Source organism: Typopeltis vanoorti, chromosome 4 (assembly GCF_054136105.1).
Source record: "Typopeltis vanoorti isolate ZY-2024b chromosome 4, IOZ_Tvanoo_1.0, whole genome shotgun sequence".
Taxonomy (NCBI): domain Eukaryota; kingdom Metazoa; phylum Arthropoda; class Arachnida; order Uropygi; family Thelyphonidae; genus Typopeltis; species Typopeltis vanoorti.
The window spans coordinates 147,980,487-147,998,460 of record NC_143552.1 but is presented as its reverse complement, the minus strand read 5'-3'; the positions used below and the strand labels follow the sequence as shown (position 1 = coordinate 147,998,460).

Here is a 17,974-nt window from a genome sequence, read left to right as displayed (position 1 = left end):
CGAGATTAGTCCCCTGATTACGGATTTTAGGTAAATTAATGTAACCAGCCTGCCATTCCTCTGTTTCATTCCACTAAGGGTAAGTATATCATGTCTGTAGATAGGGGAAGGTTTGACTGTTTTTGGATGAAAAACCCTGCCACTCCATATGAGACTGTATAACTCATCTTCATCTGAAGAGCTCTAATAAAGAATTTTTTTTCTCCCATCCCTGATCTTATCCTATCATACCCTTCTTCACCCCAAGAAATTCTATTCCTCCCTTCCAAAGTATAATCTGCCCACCTTTAATAGTAAAAAACAAACCGGGTTTTTCGAAAAGTTTACATAGCTCTTGCGTCACCAATAATTCTCCCACATCTCTCTACTCCCACTTTTCCAACCCCCCCCCTTCCTTTCAGTCATACTTCAACAGCGGATAAATGTATATCGCCGGGATGCCGTTGAATAAGAAGACAGCCAGCTACATCCTATAACGGTGTGCCCAAATTATTCTTCCTATGTATTCTTCATATAGCTGTGTAAATAAAATATCAATAATGCCCTTAAAAAAATTCTTCGGCAATATCTTTCACAAGTTCTAGCGATGAGCAATTTTAAATTAAATACAAGTGAGTATTCTTGTAATAATGAGAGAGAGAGACGCTACCTTTCGACGTCGTTCTTTGAATATCGTTATATCAAGAACCAAAATCTTTCTTTGAACAATTCCGAACTGCATTGTTAAGTAGACGGTGAAGTCAATGCGCCTTAAGTTCCAAATTGATAATTTTTATTGCTATAATTCTGTTTATAAAACTTTTAGGCAGATGCACGTAAACGTCACTTACGCAGCGTATATTCAAAATACTTGGTCATGTGCGTCACCACCGTATTCTAGGCGACTATTTACGAATGCTGATGGTCAGTAATTATCAACAGTGTTGATGACAACGGGAAAACAAAGGATCTATTGGAGTTCGATAAATGGTTTATTATGGATGCCCGTCTGGCTGGAGCCAAGATTTTGAAAACAGCAGAGCTGACTGGTTTCTCAAAAGGTTACATACCTCCCATGTTTAATCAGTGGAAAAATAACCTGCATTGCTTATCTAAGAGTCGTAACTATGGTCCTAAGACAACTTGTTAGGGCCTGAATGTGTGTGCCAGGAAATGTCAAATGTGAAAATCATTTTAATCCGAGAATTAAGACGCTTCTTAGTATCCTGATGGGCGTAATAGTAACCCAAACTGAAGCGAATTTTTGCGAGAAACTATATTTTAGTTTTTGCTATAATTTAAGCGTTATTTCATTTGGACAATTAATGATATCATTTTGTCTTGGATATGACAATAAACAAATTGCAGAAATTTGAAAATATATGCAAGAAATATGGTATGAAAATTAACGCAAAGAAAACAAAAGTGATGAGAGTCTCCAGGAAACCAGGAAGTATCAAAGTGATGATGAATGGAGAAAGTATAGAGCAAGTGAGACAATACAAATACCTTGGTAGTATAATCCAAGAAAATGGAAAATGTGACATGGAAATAAAAGAAAGAATTAACAAAGGAAAATATGCCTTTTATAGCAAGAAAAATTTGTTTATTAATAAAATGAATAAAATCTAACGAAAAGGCTTATTAAATGCTATATTTGGAGTATGACCTTATATGGGTCAGAAACATGGACAATTGGATGGAGAAGAATGGAGAAAATAAAGTGGACTGAAAAAAATCACCAATGAAGAAGTATTACAAAGAGTTGAAGAAGAAAGGAATTTATAAAGACCATAATAAGAAGAAAGCATAACTGGATAGGACATGTATTTAGAGGAGACAGCCTCCTGAAAAGAATGATAGAAGTGAAAATTGACGGAAAGCGACCAAGAGGAAGAAGAAGAGGATATCAGGAAATGAAGGAGGAAGCAAGAGACAGAGGAAATTGGAGGAAGAGAATCTGCTGAGTTATACCATTGGACCTGTCAAGAGACAGAACACTAATGATGATGATGATGATGATGATGCCAATAAGACCAAATTGGTTCTATTTATTTGTTTGGTTATTGCAGAAATGAATAGTATCCCTATAAAGCAATTCTATAAGCTGCATGCCACTACTCGTAAAGTGATGGGATGTGCACATTTTAAGGATACTAAATAAAACAAAAATACGATAAAAATGTTTACAAATGATATGCATAATTACGCACTCCATATTGGAAATTAATGATATTTGATATTTAGGTATTCATAAAATTTGTCCCTGTTATTAAAAAGTGAAAGTTATCAATTTTCCTTCTAATTGGATCATTCGTTTTGGACAAATTAGGTAAAGAAAAATTGTATGTGTAGATTACATAAGTCAAAAATGGTTGAAGAATAATCAAAACGTGCTTTAACTTAACACACCGGAGAGAAAAGTATCAGCACTCGATAAAGAATTCTTCCTGTCTTATATAAGACATATAAAAGACGCATTGATTCGAGATATTGAATACCATAGATGAAGCCTCAGCTTTGTCATCACACGTGCTCTCTCTCTTCAGCGGATTTACAAGACGCTTCGTAAATGACACGTCAAGTTTCATGGGATAAATCGGAAGTATTACACCATTGCTGTGATAAAACGGTTTAATCTGTAACAGTGTTATCCAGTTAGTTCAACGATCAGGGAAAAAAGGTTGTTGGTGTTATATTTTACTATAATTTTTTATTATTTCGGATTTTTTTTTTTTGATGGTATAATTTTCAATGGTCAACTGGATGGCCTCGTATTATTTAATCAAACCCACTTTATCAAAAACTCCAACTATTGACACTGTAATATTTTGTTTTGTCAGGAAAATTAAATGCAAATGAATTCAACAGTAAGGAACAATAATTCGTTAAGTATTCTTAACGAATTTCTTAAGTATTCTCAACTTTTCTTCTTAACAGAAGAAACGTTTCTTAGTTTTATATATAGTATACATAGTTAGGTTAGAAGAGATCTTGTGACTCGTTTTCATTCGAAGAGAGATGACCGCATTCTTTTAGACCAATTTTTTTTTTTTTTTTTTGTAAATTCGTAGCAAGTGGCGATGTTCCTAATCCTAACTATTATTTATCCTGTGCACTCAGAACTGCCTTCTACACTCGATTGTGAAAATACAGATGATTAAAAAACATAATAAATTGACCAGAAGTTCGACTTACTTCGAATACACTGAAATACGATCTATTCTTCTAGTCGGAGAATTAAAGTTAAAATTCTATTATTTTTTTCGGTATTTCGGGAAACAGAATTAGTAAAGCTGATATGGTAGGAAGTTAGTCGAATACATTTATATGGAATAAGAAAGAAATTATTCAAAATACTAAATTAGCTGTATACAAGACAGTGTTCAAACCAATTTTAACTTATGGATCCGAGCGCTGGGCTAAAAATAAAACACTTGATCAAAGACTGGCGGTCTCTAATATGAGAGTTGTGAGAAAGGATATTAGGAAAGAACTTAACATTGTTAGCATCCGGGAATGTGTTAGCAGAGCTGATCTCAGGTTGTATGGTCACTTAAACAGAATAGGAGAGGAAAGATTAGCAAAACAAGTTTCCTGTGCCAGATTGGCAGGAAAAAGACCCAAAGGAAGACCAAGATATAGGTGAATTGATACGGTAAAAAGTGCCTTAGAAGATACTGATAGAAATATAAGATCTAATAACGTTGGAATCTTGACAGATAACAGATTAATTTAGAGGAAAATTGTTGATTGGAAGTTAGTAATGGTGTAACTTTTCATACAATACTGTCATATCTTGTACACCCCTTGAGGGTACATGGCAGAATTTGATGACTTTTGGAACTCTTTATCTTAACTGGAAAACATTTTCAGTAATTACAGATAATTTCACACGGTGTTTTTAGACCACACACACACACACACACACACACACACACACACACACACACACACACACACACACACACACACACACACACACACACACACACACATACATACATATATTGAAGGTCTCTGGGATGGTTATTATATATATATATATATATATTAGGTTGCAAAAATGCCGTTAGTCTACCTACCGCCATCATCACAAATGACAGTCGATTGAGTCTGCTTTTCGTTCAATGTTATTAAACAGAAAGATGTGTTTTTGGCACATTCTTCTTACAAAATAACAAACAATAGTGAAACTGTACGTTTTGGGTTCGGTCACATTTTCAAAGTGACTTATATGGTTCACATCGGAATTCTCTGCTGAGCAGGCTAACTATTGCGCATTATTAATTCCACATCAACACATCCTTTGCATTATGATGTGATGCATTATCAGGTTGAATTCACAACTAAGTATTTTCCATAGAACCTCTTCAACTTTTCCAACAAGCAGAATCCCTACATTATAATATTGTGTACCATTGCTAATGACTGTACGTAATATATACTCAGCTTTGCCTTAGGAACACCCACCTGACAACGAGTCGGTCCACCTCTCTATGCAACCACGACTCGCAGACTTCTAGGAACAGATTCCTCAGGTTGTCGAATATCTTCCATGTGTAACCCGACCCATAACGCTGCAGCAACTTCGGCAGTTCACGCTCATTCTATGGAGGAGGATCAGTTATTCTCACGCTCCTTTCTAGCGTATCCCACACATGTTCAATTGGGTTACAGTCAGTAACTGTAACCCAAGTCAGGAAGTTTGGGGACAAGGCAATGTGGAGAATTCTTTGTCGTATTCCTCCAGCCAATCAGTAGTTGTACGAGCTTGATGGCAAGGTGTGTTGTCCTGTTCAAAAAATGGCACTATGGTCGAGTTTGACCTCCTGTAGATATCGATGAAGATGGTCGGCTAACAGGTACCTGTAGCGTTCAGCATTCAGTGTTTGTGGAATGACAACGGACTTAGGGCGTGCCAGGAAAATGCTCTCCAAACCATAATACCACCTCCACTGACCTGTTGAACCCCCCCCAACTGTGCAACCAGGGATTAAGGCTTCATGCTGTTTACGCCAAATGCGAACCCAGCCATTAGCATGGTGTAGCTGGAAACGGGACTCATCACTCCAGACGATCTTCTATCTGTCGAGGATCCATTGCCCACGTTCTTGGGCCCATGCCAGGCATTGTTTGCGATGCCTGGCCTTCATCATAGATACACTTGTTGGTATCCGGCTGTGAATCCCACAAGAAGCAAGGTACGGCACATGGTGCATGTGGAAATGGGTCGAAATTCCCTGCTATTGTACTTATGGGTAAGCTGTGTGACTATCGCACGTCGTTCCTCAAATACCAGTCGTGACATCCGAAGCTCACCTCTAGGATCAACCACGCGTAGCTGACCAATGTGAGCCCTTCTGCTGTATACCTGTTCATAGCTAATCCAGTCCTGGTAAATAAACCCATTATACCGATGTGGCTGTCTCCGAATTAATGGCACCTCCCCACCGGTCCCCAGCTATCTGCCCTCGATCAAATTGGCTTACGTCGTCAGGCTTCCCCATTACTGGCAACTCTTTACTGACGTACCGAGGATAGGTGTGCTCATTTATAGTAGCCGCACGTGACGTTGATATCAGGTTGTACTTCGTTATCGTGAATTTGTAAATCGGGATGGGTGTTCCTAATGAAAGCTAATTCAATATACAGTACGATACATTAATAAATAGTTCTCTTCCAGCAGAAAGATTCCTCATCTAAACACCGCCATTTTATTTGAAGGAAGTGTATTGTGATTACTTACTCTCTTACGGTAGCTTTTTCAACAGCCTTCAAGCTAATCATGGAATTCTACACCGCAGAAGTAGAATCCCAGCATTGCTTAGATGCCTTGTACTCAAATGAGCAATTTTCCCATAAAAATACAGGCTGCAAATTCAACACCTAATAATGTGGTCACAATTTCTACAACCGTACACTCTTAACTGTTGGTTGAAGAGAATTTAGTGATGTCTAAGAAAAAGAAATCATAATCCTCTTCAACATTCTTCTATCATTTCCTGTAAGTTTATCTACGATTGCTACTAAACAAGTTTGATGAAGGACGATTATGTTAGTCATACGGATGAACTGACTGATGACAAGCACAACAGAGGACGATAACTTTCAACGGAAATTAGATTACTCTACGCCGAACCAAACTTCCAGCATTGGACGCAAGGAATTTGAGAATAGAATATGGGAAATTCTTTAATATTTAACACTATTATAGAAGATTTAGAGAATGTTGGTTTGAATTCCACTCTGGATATGGATATTGTGAATATATTTAGCTGACAGATGAATTTCATCCTCAGGTGTGAAACCGCGACCCAACCTCCTGAATGCAGATCTAAAGTGGACCGAAAAAGTTCCATGTTTGGTTTCTAAAGCAGAAGACCGAAATATCTGACATTTATGATACCAGTACTAAAATTGGGGTATGGGGTTGTTGCTTTTTGTTACCGGAATTCAGTTTTATATCAGCAAATTGTTGATATACATTCAAGCAGTGCAGTGGACAGCATGATGGTAATACTGTCCGACCACAGATACGAGAACCTCAGTTGACTTGATGCAAGAAGAATCAATTCATGTTGAAGGGGAGAAATAAATAAGGCAATGTACGAATTGGTCACCAACACGAGAAATCACGTGCTTTATACGTAAAAATTTCAAAGTGTTATACAAGCAAAATAGTTATCACTTTATAAACTACAATATTCATGAAAGAAAAGTTAATTTTCCGACGTGTAATAATAAACACCTCATCCCACAATACGGATTGATTACCCTATTATCGGAAATGGATTCTCCTTCTTCTGACATGCACAGACGTGTCTAAGGGTCTCGCATCTGTGGGCGTACATTACATGAAGCGATTATGTTGTTACTAACTTCCTACTGACAGTTTTATTTTTTGAAACTGATATGCTATTTCTCGAATTCCAATATTGGTAGATCTTATAATATAACGCTTCTAATAGCATTAATATCAATAAATATTTGTAATCTACTGGATCTTCTCTTTCTTTTTTTTCCCCTCATCGTGCATTAAATACAGGTTTGCTAACGTTTCCTCTGCCACTGTGTTTTGTCATTCATAAAGGAATGAGCAGAATTAAAATGTCAAGTTCATTTCTAATATCATTCTGCGTATAATTTTGCTACTTATAGCACGTGCTCACCCCCCCAATTTTTTTCGTACAACTATTTGTGGTCTCTGGCCTTTGATCAATGTTTTATTTGTAATTCAGCTTTTCGGTCAAAAAGATAAAATTAGTTTTAACACTGTCTTATATACTGCTGGTTTAGTGTTTACGATAATTTTCTCTCTTGTTCTATTATTAAATTGATTATTAATCGTTTATTAAATTGATTCCCCGTCAAATGCTCTTTGTTTATTTTACTGACCACTTTCACATTCATTTTGTCATCTTCACTAAACTTTTGCCTAAATAAGCTTGAAATATTCCACTTGTTCTATAGGTAGTACTCCACTGAGAATGCACTGAGTGTTTTCCACGTTCGTCTGCATTGCCATAGCTTTTGTGATTTTATTGCAGATTTTCATATCGATTTGTTAAAGAACTGCGACGACTTATTCTTTGTCTTCTTCCTTAGTTTGCTGAACCTCTAAGGTTCTGTGCTGCAAGTATCAACTTCTTTCATTCCTTTCTACCTTGACCTCTTTCACTCCAGGATTCCCACCGCAGGTAAGTCATTTTGGATGCTCGTATATTCAGTAACTTGGGAGGTGGTCCACCACCTCCCAAGTTACTGAATGCGATGCATTTCATCTACTACCTAAATTGAGATATCATATTTTTATTTAGGACTATAACAGCTATATAAAATAAAGAGTTGAGTTGAATATTTCCAAATTTTCTATCAAGTTTAATACCACTTTCCTTCAGAAGGTGACCCATACAGATGAATAACAGTGGAGATAATGTGAACTCTTATCACACTTGATTTTACATCAAACATCTTTCTTTATTTCCTTCATTTCTAACTGCTAACTTGAAAACTTAAATACAGAATATAGACAGAATACAGAATTCACTTTCAGATTCTTGTTATATTCCTATGATTTCGTGACTATTTTTTTGCGTTAAAGTTAAGTCTGATATTGACAATTCTTCTTAGCACTAAATATGCTTGCGTAAATCTTGCCTGAAGTACTCAACAGGAATATTCCTCAGTAATCTTCGCATTCAGTTTTATTTCTCTTTATGCTGATGGATACCATGAGCACTGTATTCCATCCAGCCTGAATATGACCACTTATATCATCGCTACAAGATCCTTTTCTTATAATTGTATGAGTTCGCATGGAGATATGAAGTAAATCATTTAAAAATACTTGACCAAATCTATCCATTAATTCACATCGAACGCATTTCGGATGGAGAAGCAAATTAAAGTGAGATGACAATATTCTACATAATTCCGACAGATAAACCTCAACAAAGTTTCTCAGTCTAAATGCTAAAAATCTTATATCCGTCTTCCCTCAAAGTATCTGCTTAATTAGGCATTTTATTCCTCTTTTTTTATCAGGAATTGTGGACCATTTTAAGAGTTTTCCCTTTCTAATATAATGACCTCTTATTAATGCCAACTTATACAGTATATGCATTAATTCTGAATGTTTCCTGTAGTTATCATCCTTTTTATTGAAAGGTAAAGCCAAAATATAATTTGTCTTAATGAAGTTGATTCTGGATAAGAGGATTACACAGTTGTTTATTTTTTTAAAGAGTGTTGTTTAAATTTTGAGGGAATTGACTTTGCGATTTATGCATAGCTTACATTTCTTCAAAAGAATTTGAATTTCAGTTTTGCAACAGCATAGAGTTTTTACGACATCATTATCAATAGAATGGAGTGTTCTGGCGAGTACATAATATTATTAACTGTTACATTCCAATATGCGAGAAATAAACTTCTGCTGTGAATTAAAAAAAAACTTTTGCACGGCAGCAGTGGGAATCTGGATGTAATTACTGGTTTCAGTAGTAGACTCTGTTGGAAGAGTTAAGATTTGGGTAATGTTAGATTTATCGATTCTGAATCCAAAATTGATCTCAAATGTTGGAAATGTTGTTCGGGGATTGTTTTACAATCCACGAACAACAATTTTTCCAATTCCAAGTCATCAAAATGAAAATCCATAATGAGTGTGATAGAGATGGGGAATCAAAGCGATTATATTTGCATCCTGTTGAGTGATACACAGTAAGCATCACATTTAGTGAAACCTTGTGCAAGATAAGAAAGAAAATTCCCTTTTATCAGTTTTCTTTCATAATGCTAAAGGTTCGCTGATTGAGTGTGCTCATAAACAAGCACGTGTCATAAAAACAGTTCATTATCTGAACTGAAATTTTGGTAGTTGAGTTCAAGTAGCGCGACTTTTTAGTAGTTTTTTATGTCTGGCCAGGAAAAACTAGTATATTTTCTGTTATTTAAATATAATTTCAGTGTTGCCAACGTTTAAAGTAGTTTACATTTCTTCAAAAGAATTTGAATTTCAGTTTTGCAACAGAATACAGTTTTTACGACGTCATTATCAATAGAATGGAATTTGCCTCGTGTTTTTTTTTTTTTTTTCGAAACACGAAGAAAGAAAGGAACTAAACATTTCCAATAAATATTATATAAATAAATATAAATAAGAATAAATGCCACTGTCGTAAATGGTTAACACAATCTACAGGTAGTCTCTCCAACTACGTCAAACTCGAATAATATAATTTGAGCAATTTTTGAAAGCAAGTTTAAATCTTTCTATCACGAGTGTGCATTTTCAGTGTAATATTTACTTCAAATATGCCTTTGGGTCCTATCAAAGTCATCCTCTCAGCATCAATATTTTTAAGTTGTATTTTCTATTTTAATGTAAAGTTCATTCTCTTTCAAGAATAAACGGCCTCCATCTAAGAGATGCGTATTGTTTGATTTTATTATTCTTTGTATAAAATGGTTCTCATGGGTAAACTCACCGTAACTAGAGAGAGAGAGAGAGAGAGAGTGAGAGAGAGAGAATGCTGTTGATTAAGACGTCATTAAGCAGAACCAAAATCGCCGCTTCTTGGGCATAATCTTTAACTACTAGAAATTTTTTTATCAAAGGAGCTATAACATTTTATGTGATTTTCAGAAAGACTGAAACATCTTGTTTTCCAGTTTGTTCGTTCTATATCCCGTTCACATGTTTTTCTTTTTATGTTAATAGATGCTATTTTCTTGCCTTTTTTGCCACGTGTGCATTTCGCATTATGTAATGAAATAGAAGCCTGCTGCAGATCGATGACAGTTATATTAAATAAAGAATTTGGTTTCTGGTCATCTAATAGACAATCAAAGATGAAGGGAAAGAAAACGCAAAATTATGTTAAATGATACCAGTAGATTTTTTTATTAAACTATATTTATTTGTTAAACTTTTTTTTTAAAATTCCAGTTCATTCTTCACTTTTACATGACACCCAAGATATCAAAGATATACAACATTATTTCCGAAGGTAGATTGAAGGTTCGATAATCAGGTACATTTGCTCTAGAGACAAAACCATTTATGCCTTTAAATTACCTGGCGTTGGTCTCACACCAAGATTTGAAAATCATCTATTTATAATAATCCCATACCGAGGTTATTCAACTTATAATATTTTGCAAGTGGATTGGAAGAACACTGAAGAGAAAGAAGCTTGTTAGCGTTAATTGGATTTGAATGCCTGCTAATTGTACCCTTTAGGAAATTGTTTTCTGAGAGTTTACAACTGAACTTCGAAGAGGCATCTAGTAGCCTTGGAAAGTGTTCCTACAGATGTTAGAGAAGAGAGAAAATTACTGATGCTAATTCTGAATTGTGATCTTGGAAATATTTGTAATAAATGCAAGCAGTAGAAAGTGAAGGCTGTATGAAACAGTGGATTAGAGAGAGAGAGAGAGAGAGAGAGAGAGAGAGAGAGAAAGAAAGAGAGAGAGAGAGAGAGAGAGAGAGAGAGAGAGAGAGAGAGATGGATCATAAAATCAATAATTAGAGTTTTCTGCACTGAGCATAAGATCACAAGAGAGCTCTTAGGGGCACCACTCCAAACGTAAGAAATTCATTGGTTGCTTGAACATCTTTTCATTTGTTGTAACATATTGGTGTTCAGAGGTAAAAGTGAGGCATGTAAAGAAATCTGTTATGCAGATACTACTGCTTGATTCTTTTGTATAAACTATGTAATATAGACTAAAAATAGCAGAAATTCGAGAACAGCAATTCATAAACACTAAATTCGGGCTTTTCAATTAACTTATATAGTAGAAGGTTTAGCGCTATCTCTTCTTAATGGTGTGTTTAGACAAAAATGTTATTGAATTTAAATTATTAGATTTTTTAAATTAATTGTAATGTTATCATATCGATAAATAGATAGACATTTGTATTTATTAAGCAAAAGGAATTTTATTTCTAAGATAAATAAATAATCGGCGTTCTCGACCCATGGCTAACTTATAGTAGTGAGTGACTTTGGGTGGATTAGGCTTGCTGAGATTAACCAATTTCGTTACCGGCATTATTTCTCAAAATAAAAATTTCGAAAAACAATATAATCTAAAAACCACAAATGTCAGCTTAACCTGAGTTGAAAAACAATATTCTTTTTATCATTTTTATTAATTTTTATTTTTAATTTATAAAGCTTTGATAAGACCACACCCGTTATTGTGCACAGATTTCATCTCCCGAGTTCCAAGAGGATAAAGAGGCTGTGGAAAGGGTGCAAATAAGAGTTACAAAGATTATACCTGGATTATGGATTTAGATTATGAGGACAGATTGTGAGTATGTGGACTGCAGACTCTGGGTAATTTGATCTTAACAGGAGAAAGAGGGGTGATATGATGGAGGTCTATAAACTTTTGAATGGGTGTTATAGGATATCGTCTGATGAAATTTTTCGTTATATGGAAGGTGGGGAGAGAACACGGGGGCATCCATGGAAGTTAAGTTTGTTCACAGTCAAGAAAGGGGTAAGAGCTAGGTTTTTCTCCCAGAGTGCAGTGAGTGAGCGGAATAATTTGCCTTTATGGGTACTGAGTACATTTAGTGGAATGAATTTAAAGGAAGGTATGATAGCTGGTTTAGGTCATTTTGAGTCTTCCTCGATGAGATCTTGACTCTCTGCAGGTCTCAGATAATAATAATAATAATAATAATAATAATAATAATAATAATAATAATAATAATTTAATTTTCTCTTCATCATCATTCAAAAAATGTTTTGATAAATTCACATACAACGCTGTTTTGTAGATAATGGAAGTTTATGCACTCGCCATAAACTGAGTTTATTTAAAACTGACCCGCATTCAGTGCCAATAAAAGTTTAATATTATGAGAGAACTAAAAAAAATCAGTTCTGTGGAAATCGATAAAAGAATGCAATAAATAATGATGTAATAAATTTAATTATTTATTACATCATTATTTAATATAAAGGAAACATAATTCGCTAAATGAAGAAGTAAAACACTTGTCAAATACTAATCTAGGAGAAAGTTATTGGTTGTGGCTGTAGCAGTAAGATGCTACACCGTTAACTGATAATAGGAAGAGGAATGTTTGGAATTATGTCTAGACAACTAAGGCTACGAGGCCAGCGTATTACGCCTGTAAACGACATGTGATTGTTCTTCTGGGTGGTGGGTTGCATCAATTGCAAGATGAAAAACCTCAGTTTCCGGCAACAGAGAGAGAGAGAGAGAGAGAGAGAGAGAGAGAGAGAGAGAGAGAGAGAGAGAGAGAGAGAAACTTTGTGTTTGATATTGGATAACTCATCTTAAGTGAAAATGTCTTATAAAGTTCTTCACGTCTTAGACGGGATTTGAACCCAGGTCTTTCCAGTCGAAGGGCAAAGGTGTTTGTCCACTACGCAATTGGGTTTCGCTCAGCACAAACTGGGTTGATAACATTTATTCGAACTCCTTGCTAAACATGATTTAACCTAAGTGCCACTTTCCTTTAGTTTCTTTTGTGTATTAATAGTGTACGAAGATCAACATAATGAAATGCCTTCTCTACGTCCATAAAACAGTTCTGGATAAGGAGAAGTATGGACTTATTATCAGCATTTAAACATATATATGCTGGAAGGATGATGACAAGCTTGCTTAGGTTTTTTTCCTAAATGGGTTATGTCAGTATTCATTTAAAACTTCTTCCAATGTGAAATAGCCTTTGTTATATTTATTACTAGATATTGTACTATCTCCAACGTCGATCTTAAACAGCAATAACTGGAAGCGCGTCGTCCATTTTTAGCAAGAAAATTCAATTGATCAGTCGAAGCAACGTTTGTAGTCAGTCATTGACAGTTTGGAGATACTCATTTTGGACTCTCCATCGGTAGTAGCGTCATCTATTATCACGATATTGTGTGAACACATTCGGAGCTCCACCAATAATTCATTGCGTGGAGCTCCGAATCAGCTTTTCATATTTTTTAGATAAAAACATAAAATTTCATTCTAACACGAAAGCGACCTTTAAAATTTGCGAAAGATTACAGATAAACTGCCTTCAATAAAGGTACCAGAAGTGCAGGTAATCTGCTGTTTATCAAGAATTTGATGCTTACATTTATTGTAAATTTCAGATCAATGCATTCAGTAACAAGTTTTCTGCTTAACTGATTAACCTCTGATCAAGGGATAAACATTTCAATTGCTTAATTTCGGTCTCGGAACAGTGAATGATAAATTAGTTTTTGTTGTTAGGTAGGAATGGCTGTTCACACAAACACATTCTCATGCCCATAAAATTAGCAGAAACGCTAAGGTTCGACTCGGCAGTATTCGAAAGATCAACTACACTAACCTTAACTACAACAACCGGAGAAATATTTAAAATCTGTTACAAAAGATAATTTACGGCGTGGGCCTCGGTTAGGTAGACTAAAAGAGGAAGACTAAACCTAACTAAAAGAGGATTAATCGCCTACAAATGTGTGTGTTGTTCTTCAGAAGACAGAGTTCGCTAAGTGCTATCCATTAACAGAAAAACCACCGAGCATTTTCGATACAGTTCATCCAAGAAAAGTCGCAATCACGAAAATTTAAATACTCCAGATAGAAAAATAAATCTAATCACTCGTGGAATGCGGGAGCATCATTTACAGTTAATATTAATTCTACTAATTCACAGTATAATATTTATTGATAATACATTTTAGATGTAATTAATATAATACAATGCCATAAAAATGCACAGAGAATGTATTTCATTATGTACATAATGAATATTTTGTTCTGTGACTGCAGTTGCATCCTACATCCGTTGCTTGCATGCAATTATTTAACAGAAGAAATTTAAGAGGAAATGTTATGTTATGTTACTGATATCAAAATTATAATTAATAAATATATTATTAATGAAATTTAATCTACAAATATAAGCCATTACCACGTAGGCTAAGTTTGGATATAGGTCAGATCCATTCCCATTAATTAATATTTGGAGGAACATGAAGTAATTTTGAGAAATAGATAAATAATAGAAGACTTTCTGTTTAATATTTGAAAGAAATATTAGACTTGGTGGTTACTTTTTCAACTCTTAATCAAGACGTGCATTCAATATGACAGATTTATAAGACGTTTCTACGACGAAGTAAAAAGGATTAATACTCTTATATTCGGCATTCTTTACCACTAAAATTACCCAATAACGTTTACAATTAAGTATTATTAAGTAATTTTAACGAAAATTCATTTTATGTTTTTTAACATGCCATTAATGAATGTTATTAGCCGTTTTCGTTTTATTTATTTATTTATTTTTAAGTTACGTTTCTAATAAAAATCCAATGCACATATCCTGAGCATTTTAAGATGAGCACAGTAAGAATATCTGACTAGAGATCGCAAAAAGGATAAGTACGCAGATAAAAAAAAAACGAAATTGAGAGTCATGTTGGCAATTTAGAATACATTACGAGCCATGTAGCAGAATACTTCTTGTTCAGGTTACAGGAATATGACGGTGACTTTAATTTAACCGATCGGCTTCCCAGAGTCACCGTATTTCAATCTCATTGAGCATCTGTGTTGGGGAACGAAAATTGCGACAGTCGCGACGTCAACAGGCAGTAAACAAATTCTTTAAATAACTGCAAGAATTCTTCTTGTTCGTGTAGAATAGGAAACTTCTAGCGTGTGTGTGTGTGTGTGTGTGTGTGTGTGTGTGTGTGTGTGTGTGTGTGTGTGTGTGTGTGTGTGTGTGTGTGTGTGTGTGTGTGTGTGTGTGTGTGTGTGTGTGTGTAATTGAATAGTTAAGTCAATCTTTAACTACGTGAATATTTCTATAAATTCATCACCAGTCCGTGGCGAAGCGGATAATTTATCTACACTTTCTCGTCAACGTTGGCTGCTGTTATATATTACTGTGTATTGCTCGGCAAAATTATGTACAGAGGAGTGCAACATTAAGTAATTATAGAATTATATCAAATACTAGGTAGTTTTACAAACGTACAATATGCCAGGCTAAGATATTTTTGTAGTATAGTCGGTAGCTGTGACGCTGTTTGGTTAGAAAGACCCAAACTTACTTTCCGTCTTAGTGAGAGGATCGTTTATAGGAGCTCGTCAGTTTATGGTGACATAGTGGTCTCACACGAAAGCGGTATTTTTTTTCCCTCCTGCTAAATTAGTAAATTGGCTGTAGAACATAATCAATTAAGCGCCACTGGAGAAAATAATGTAAAAATATCAAAGTATAAAAAAAATATTGAATTAAACTCGCCGGTTCGTAGATGTATTCATCTTACATCGGTTCTGATTTTATTATTATTATTATTATTATTATTATTATTATTATTATTATTATATAATTAGTCCGGAAAGAAGACCACAATAAAAATGAATGTGAACCATCAAGACAGATGCAACAACACAGAATATATCGGCAATTTCACTTTGATGAGTCCTTTCAGATCATTCATTTGACCCTCAAACATCAGCCTACTTCCAACACAGCAATCAAACATAAAAAAATATCTACCTGGTGTCATCACAACCGAGATCTGTTGAGATCTGTTGATCTCAACCGAGATCAACAGAAAGAAATTATATATATTACATTGAAGTGCTGTAGTTACAGCGCATTAAATAAACTAAAAGCAAAAAATTGCAAAAAAAAAAAAAAACTAGAACAACACGTTTTGTAAATTAAAAAAAAATTATTATTATTATTATTATTATTATTATTATTATTATTATTATTATTATTATTATATACAGTATATATATATATATGTAATTTTTAGAACTTTTAAATTTAGTAATTTCTATAATTTTATAATGTAATTGTTATATGTATGCAAGCTATAATATTCATTAATATAATATTACTATGTAACATGAAAAAATAATGTAATAAATTATTCTCATCATTAAAAAAATATTATTATTATTATTATTATTATTGATTAAAAAATATCAATTTTAAAAAAAGTCTAAATAAATCCATTCAGCATTCCCTGCAGATAACAAATATATAAACTGCAAATATAATTTGTGAATTAAAATGAACTGCAGATTGAAATATAAATGTAAATGACAAATAGCAAAAAACGAATTTCGTAAATATAAATAATTATATTTATATAAAATTATTCCACATCCAATATCGTTAATATGAAAAATATCCCTCTCTTAACACATTAATTAAAACATTGTAAATACTGTATATGGGAAAATATGTAAAATACATTTAAATAAGATATTCACTTTACATTATGTACTGAATATTTTTGTTGAACAAAAAGTAATAGTGATACTTCAATTGTACATTTGTAAATAATCTGTATATGTGAAGATGATAATAAACTTTGGAAAAAAAAAATTAAATCCATTAGACTTTTCTTCAATGAGTTACTATGTCTTATTGAACAATCTTAGAATTTTCTCGAAGCAGTCGGAAAGAGTATCGAAGAAATGAACAAACGACACTGGCTTGAGAGCTCGACGTTGCTTCGGCACAAAGATCATTAACCGAAAAAAACGGGACGTTACATTTTCTGAAGTGCTTTTCACACTCACCAGACCTTTCCTCTTTCAAAGTCTTCTCCGTGTAAAAATAAATAAATAAATAAAACTTTAATAATTCTACACTGGATAAAAAATATGAGAAAAAAAGTAATTGAAGGTGAAGATATTGTTCGATATGAAAAGTAATTCACAATCTTGCATTCACCACAACCTCACCTTCCACCCAGAGAAATTGATACGCATAATATATAATTGAATAAATAACGTAAGCTATTCACATTAAAAAAAAAAAAACTGAACAGCAATTGAATAAATAATAATCTACTCACATGAAAAAGGTCCTTAAAAGGACTGGCTTAAAAGGAGCTAAGCAAGAATTCTTTTCATATTCCCCGTTATCTGCAGAGGACAGTGTAAGGATAAGGTGTTATTGAGCTATTAAAGCTCTGATCATGGCAAGAGGGTAACAGCAATAGCCGAGCCTCAGTTAGAAATTCATTGGTTACAGCATTGCCATCCATTACCCTCCCTGAGTACCCATTTTAGTCGCCTCGTACGACACGCATGAGCTACATTGCGGCTATTTTTATCCCGGCCACCACACGGGAAACATGAAAAAGGCGATAATTTTGGGTAAAATTCATTCAAAAATATACATTTAACGCACTGGAGTTGGAATAATGTGAAGTATTAATAATATTTAAAAGCCTCTTATTGGATATTGAGACTTACCAGAAGTTAGAAAATAAAAAACACCAATAATCCTTATAAATTCCAAAGCTGATTTCAGCTTTTCAGGTGATCGTTTCCGAACATCCATTCCCACAGCGGGCTTCAAACCCGCAGACTTTCACTTATCGCACAGCGTCTTTGCACACTGCAACACTCTGAAGGAATTCTGAAACTTTTCTCTTAAGCAGATCGTTTCTTACGCTAATAAAATTCCAATGGTTGAATT

The 17,974-nt window shown here is 34.2% G+C and overlaps 1 protein-coding gene across 1 annotated transcript in view; it reads right to left on the bottom strand.

Annotated features, from left to right (window-relative positions):
- LOC150107739 (zwei Ig domain protein zig-8-like) overlaps positions 1–17,974 on the bottom strand; it is a 50,993-nt gene extending 33,019 nt beyond the window's left edge. The window contains exon 1 of the mRNA XM_090391505.1: positions 17,749–17,974. Coding sequence (XP_090247631.1) covers positions 17,749–17,836 — 88 coding nt within the window. The 5' untranslated portion in view covers positions 17,837–17,974. The remainder of the gene's footprint in view (positions 1–17,748) is intronic.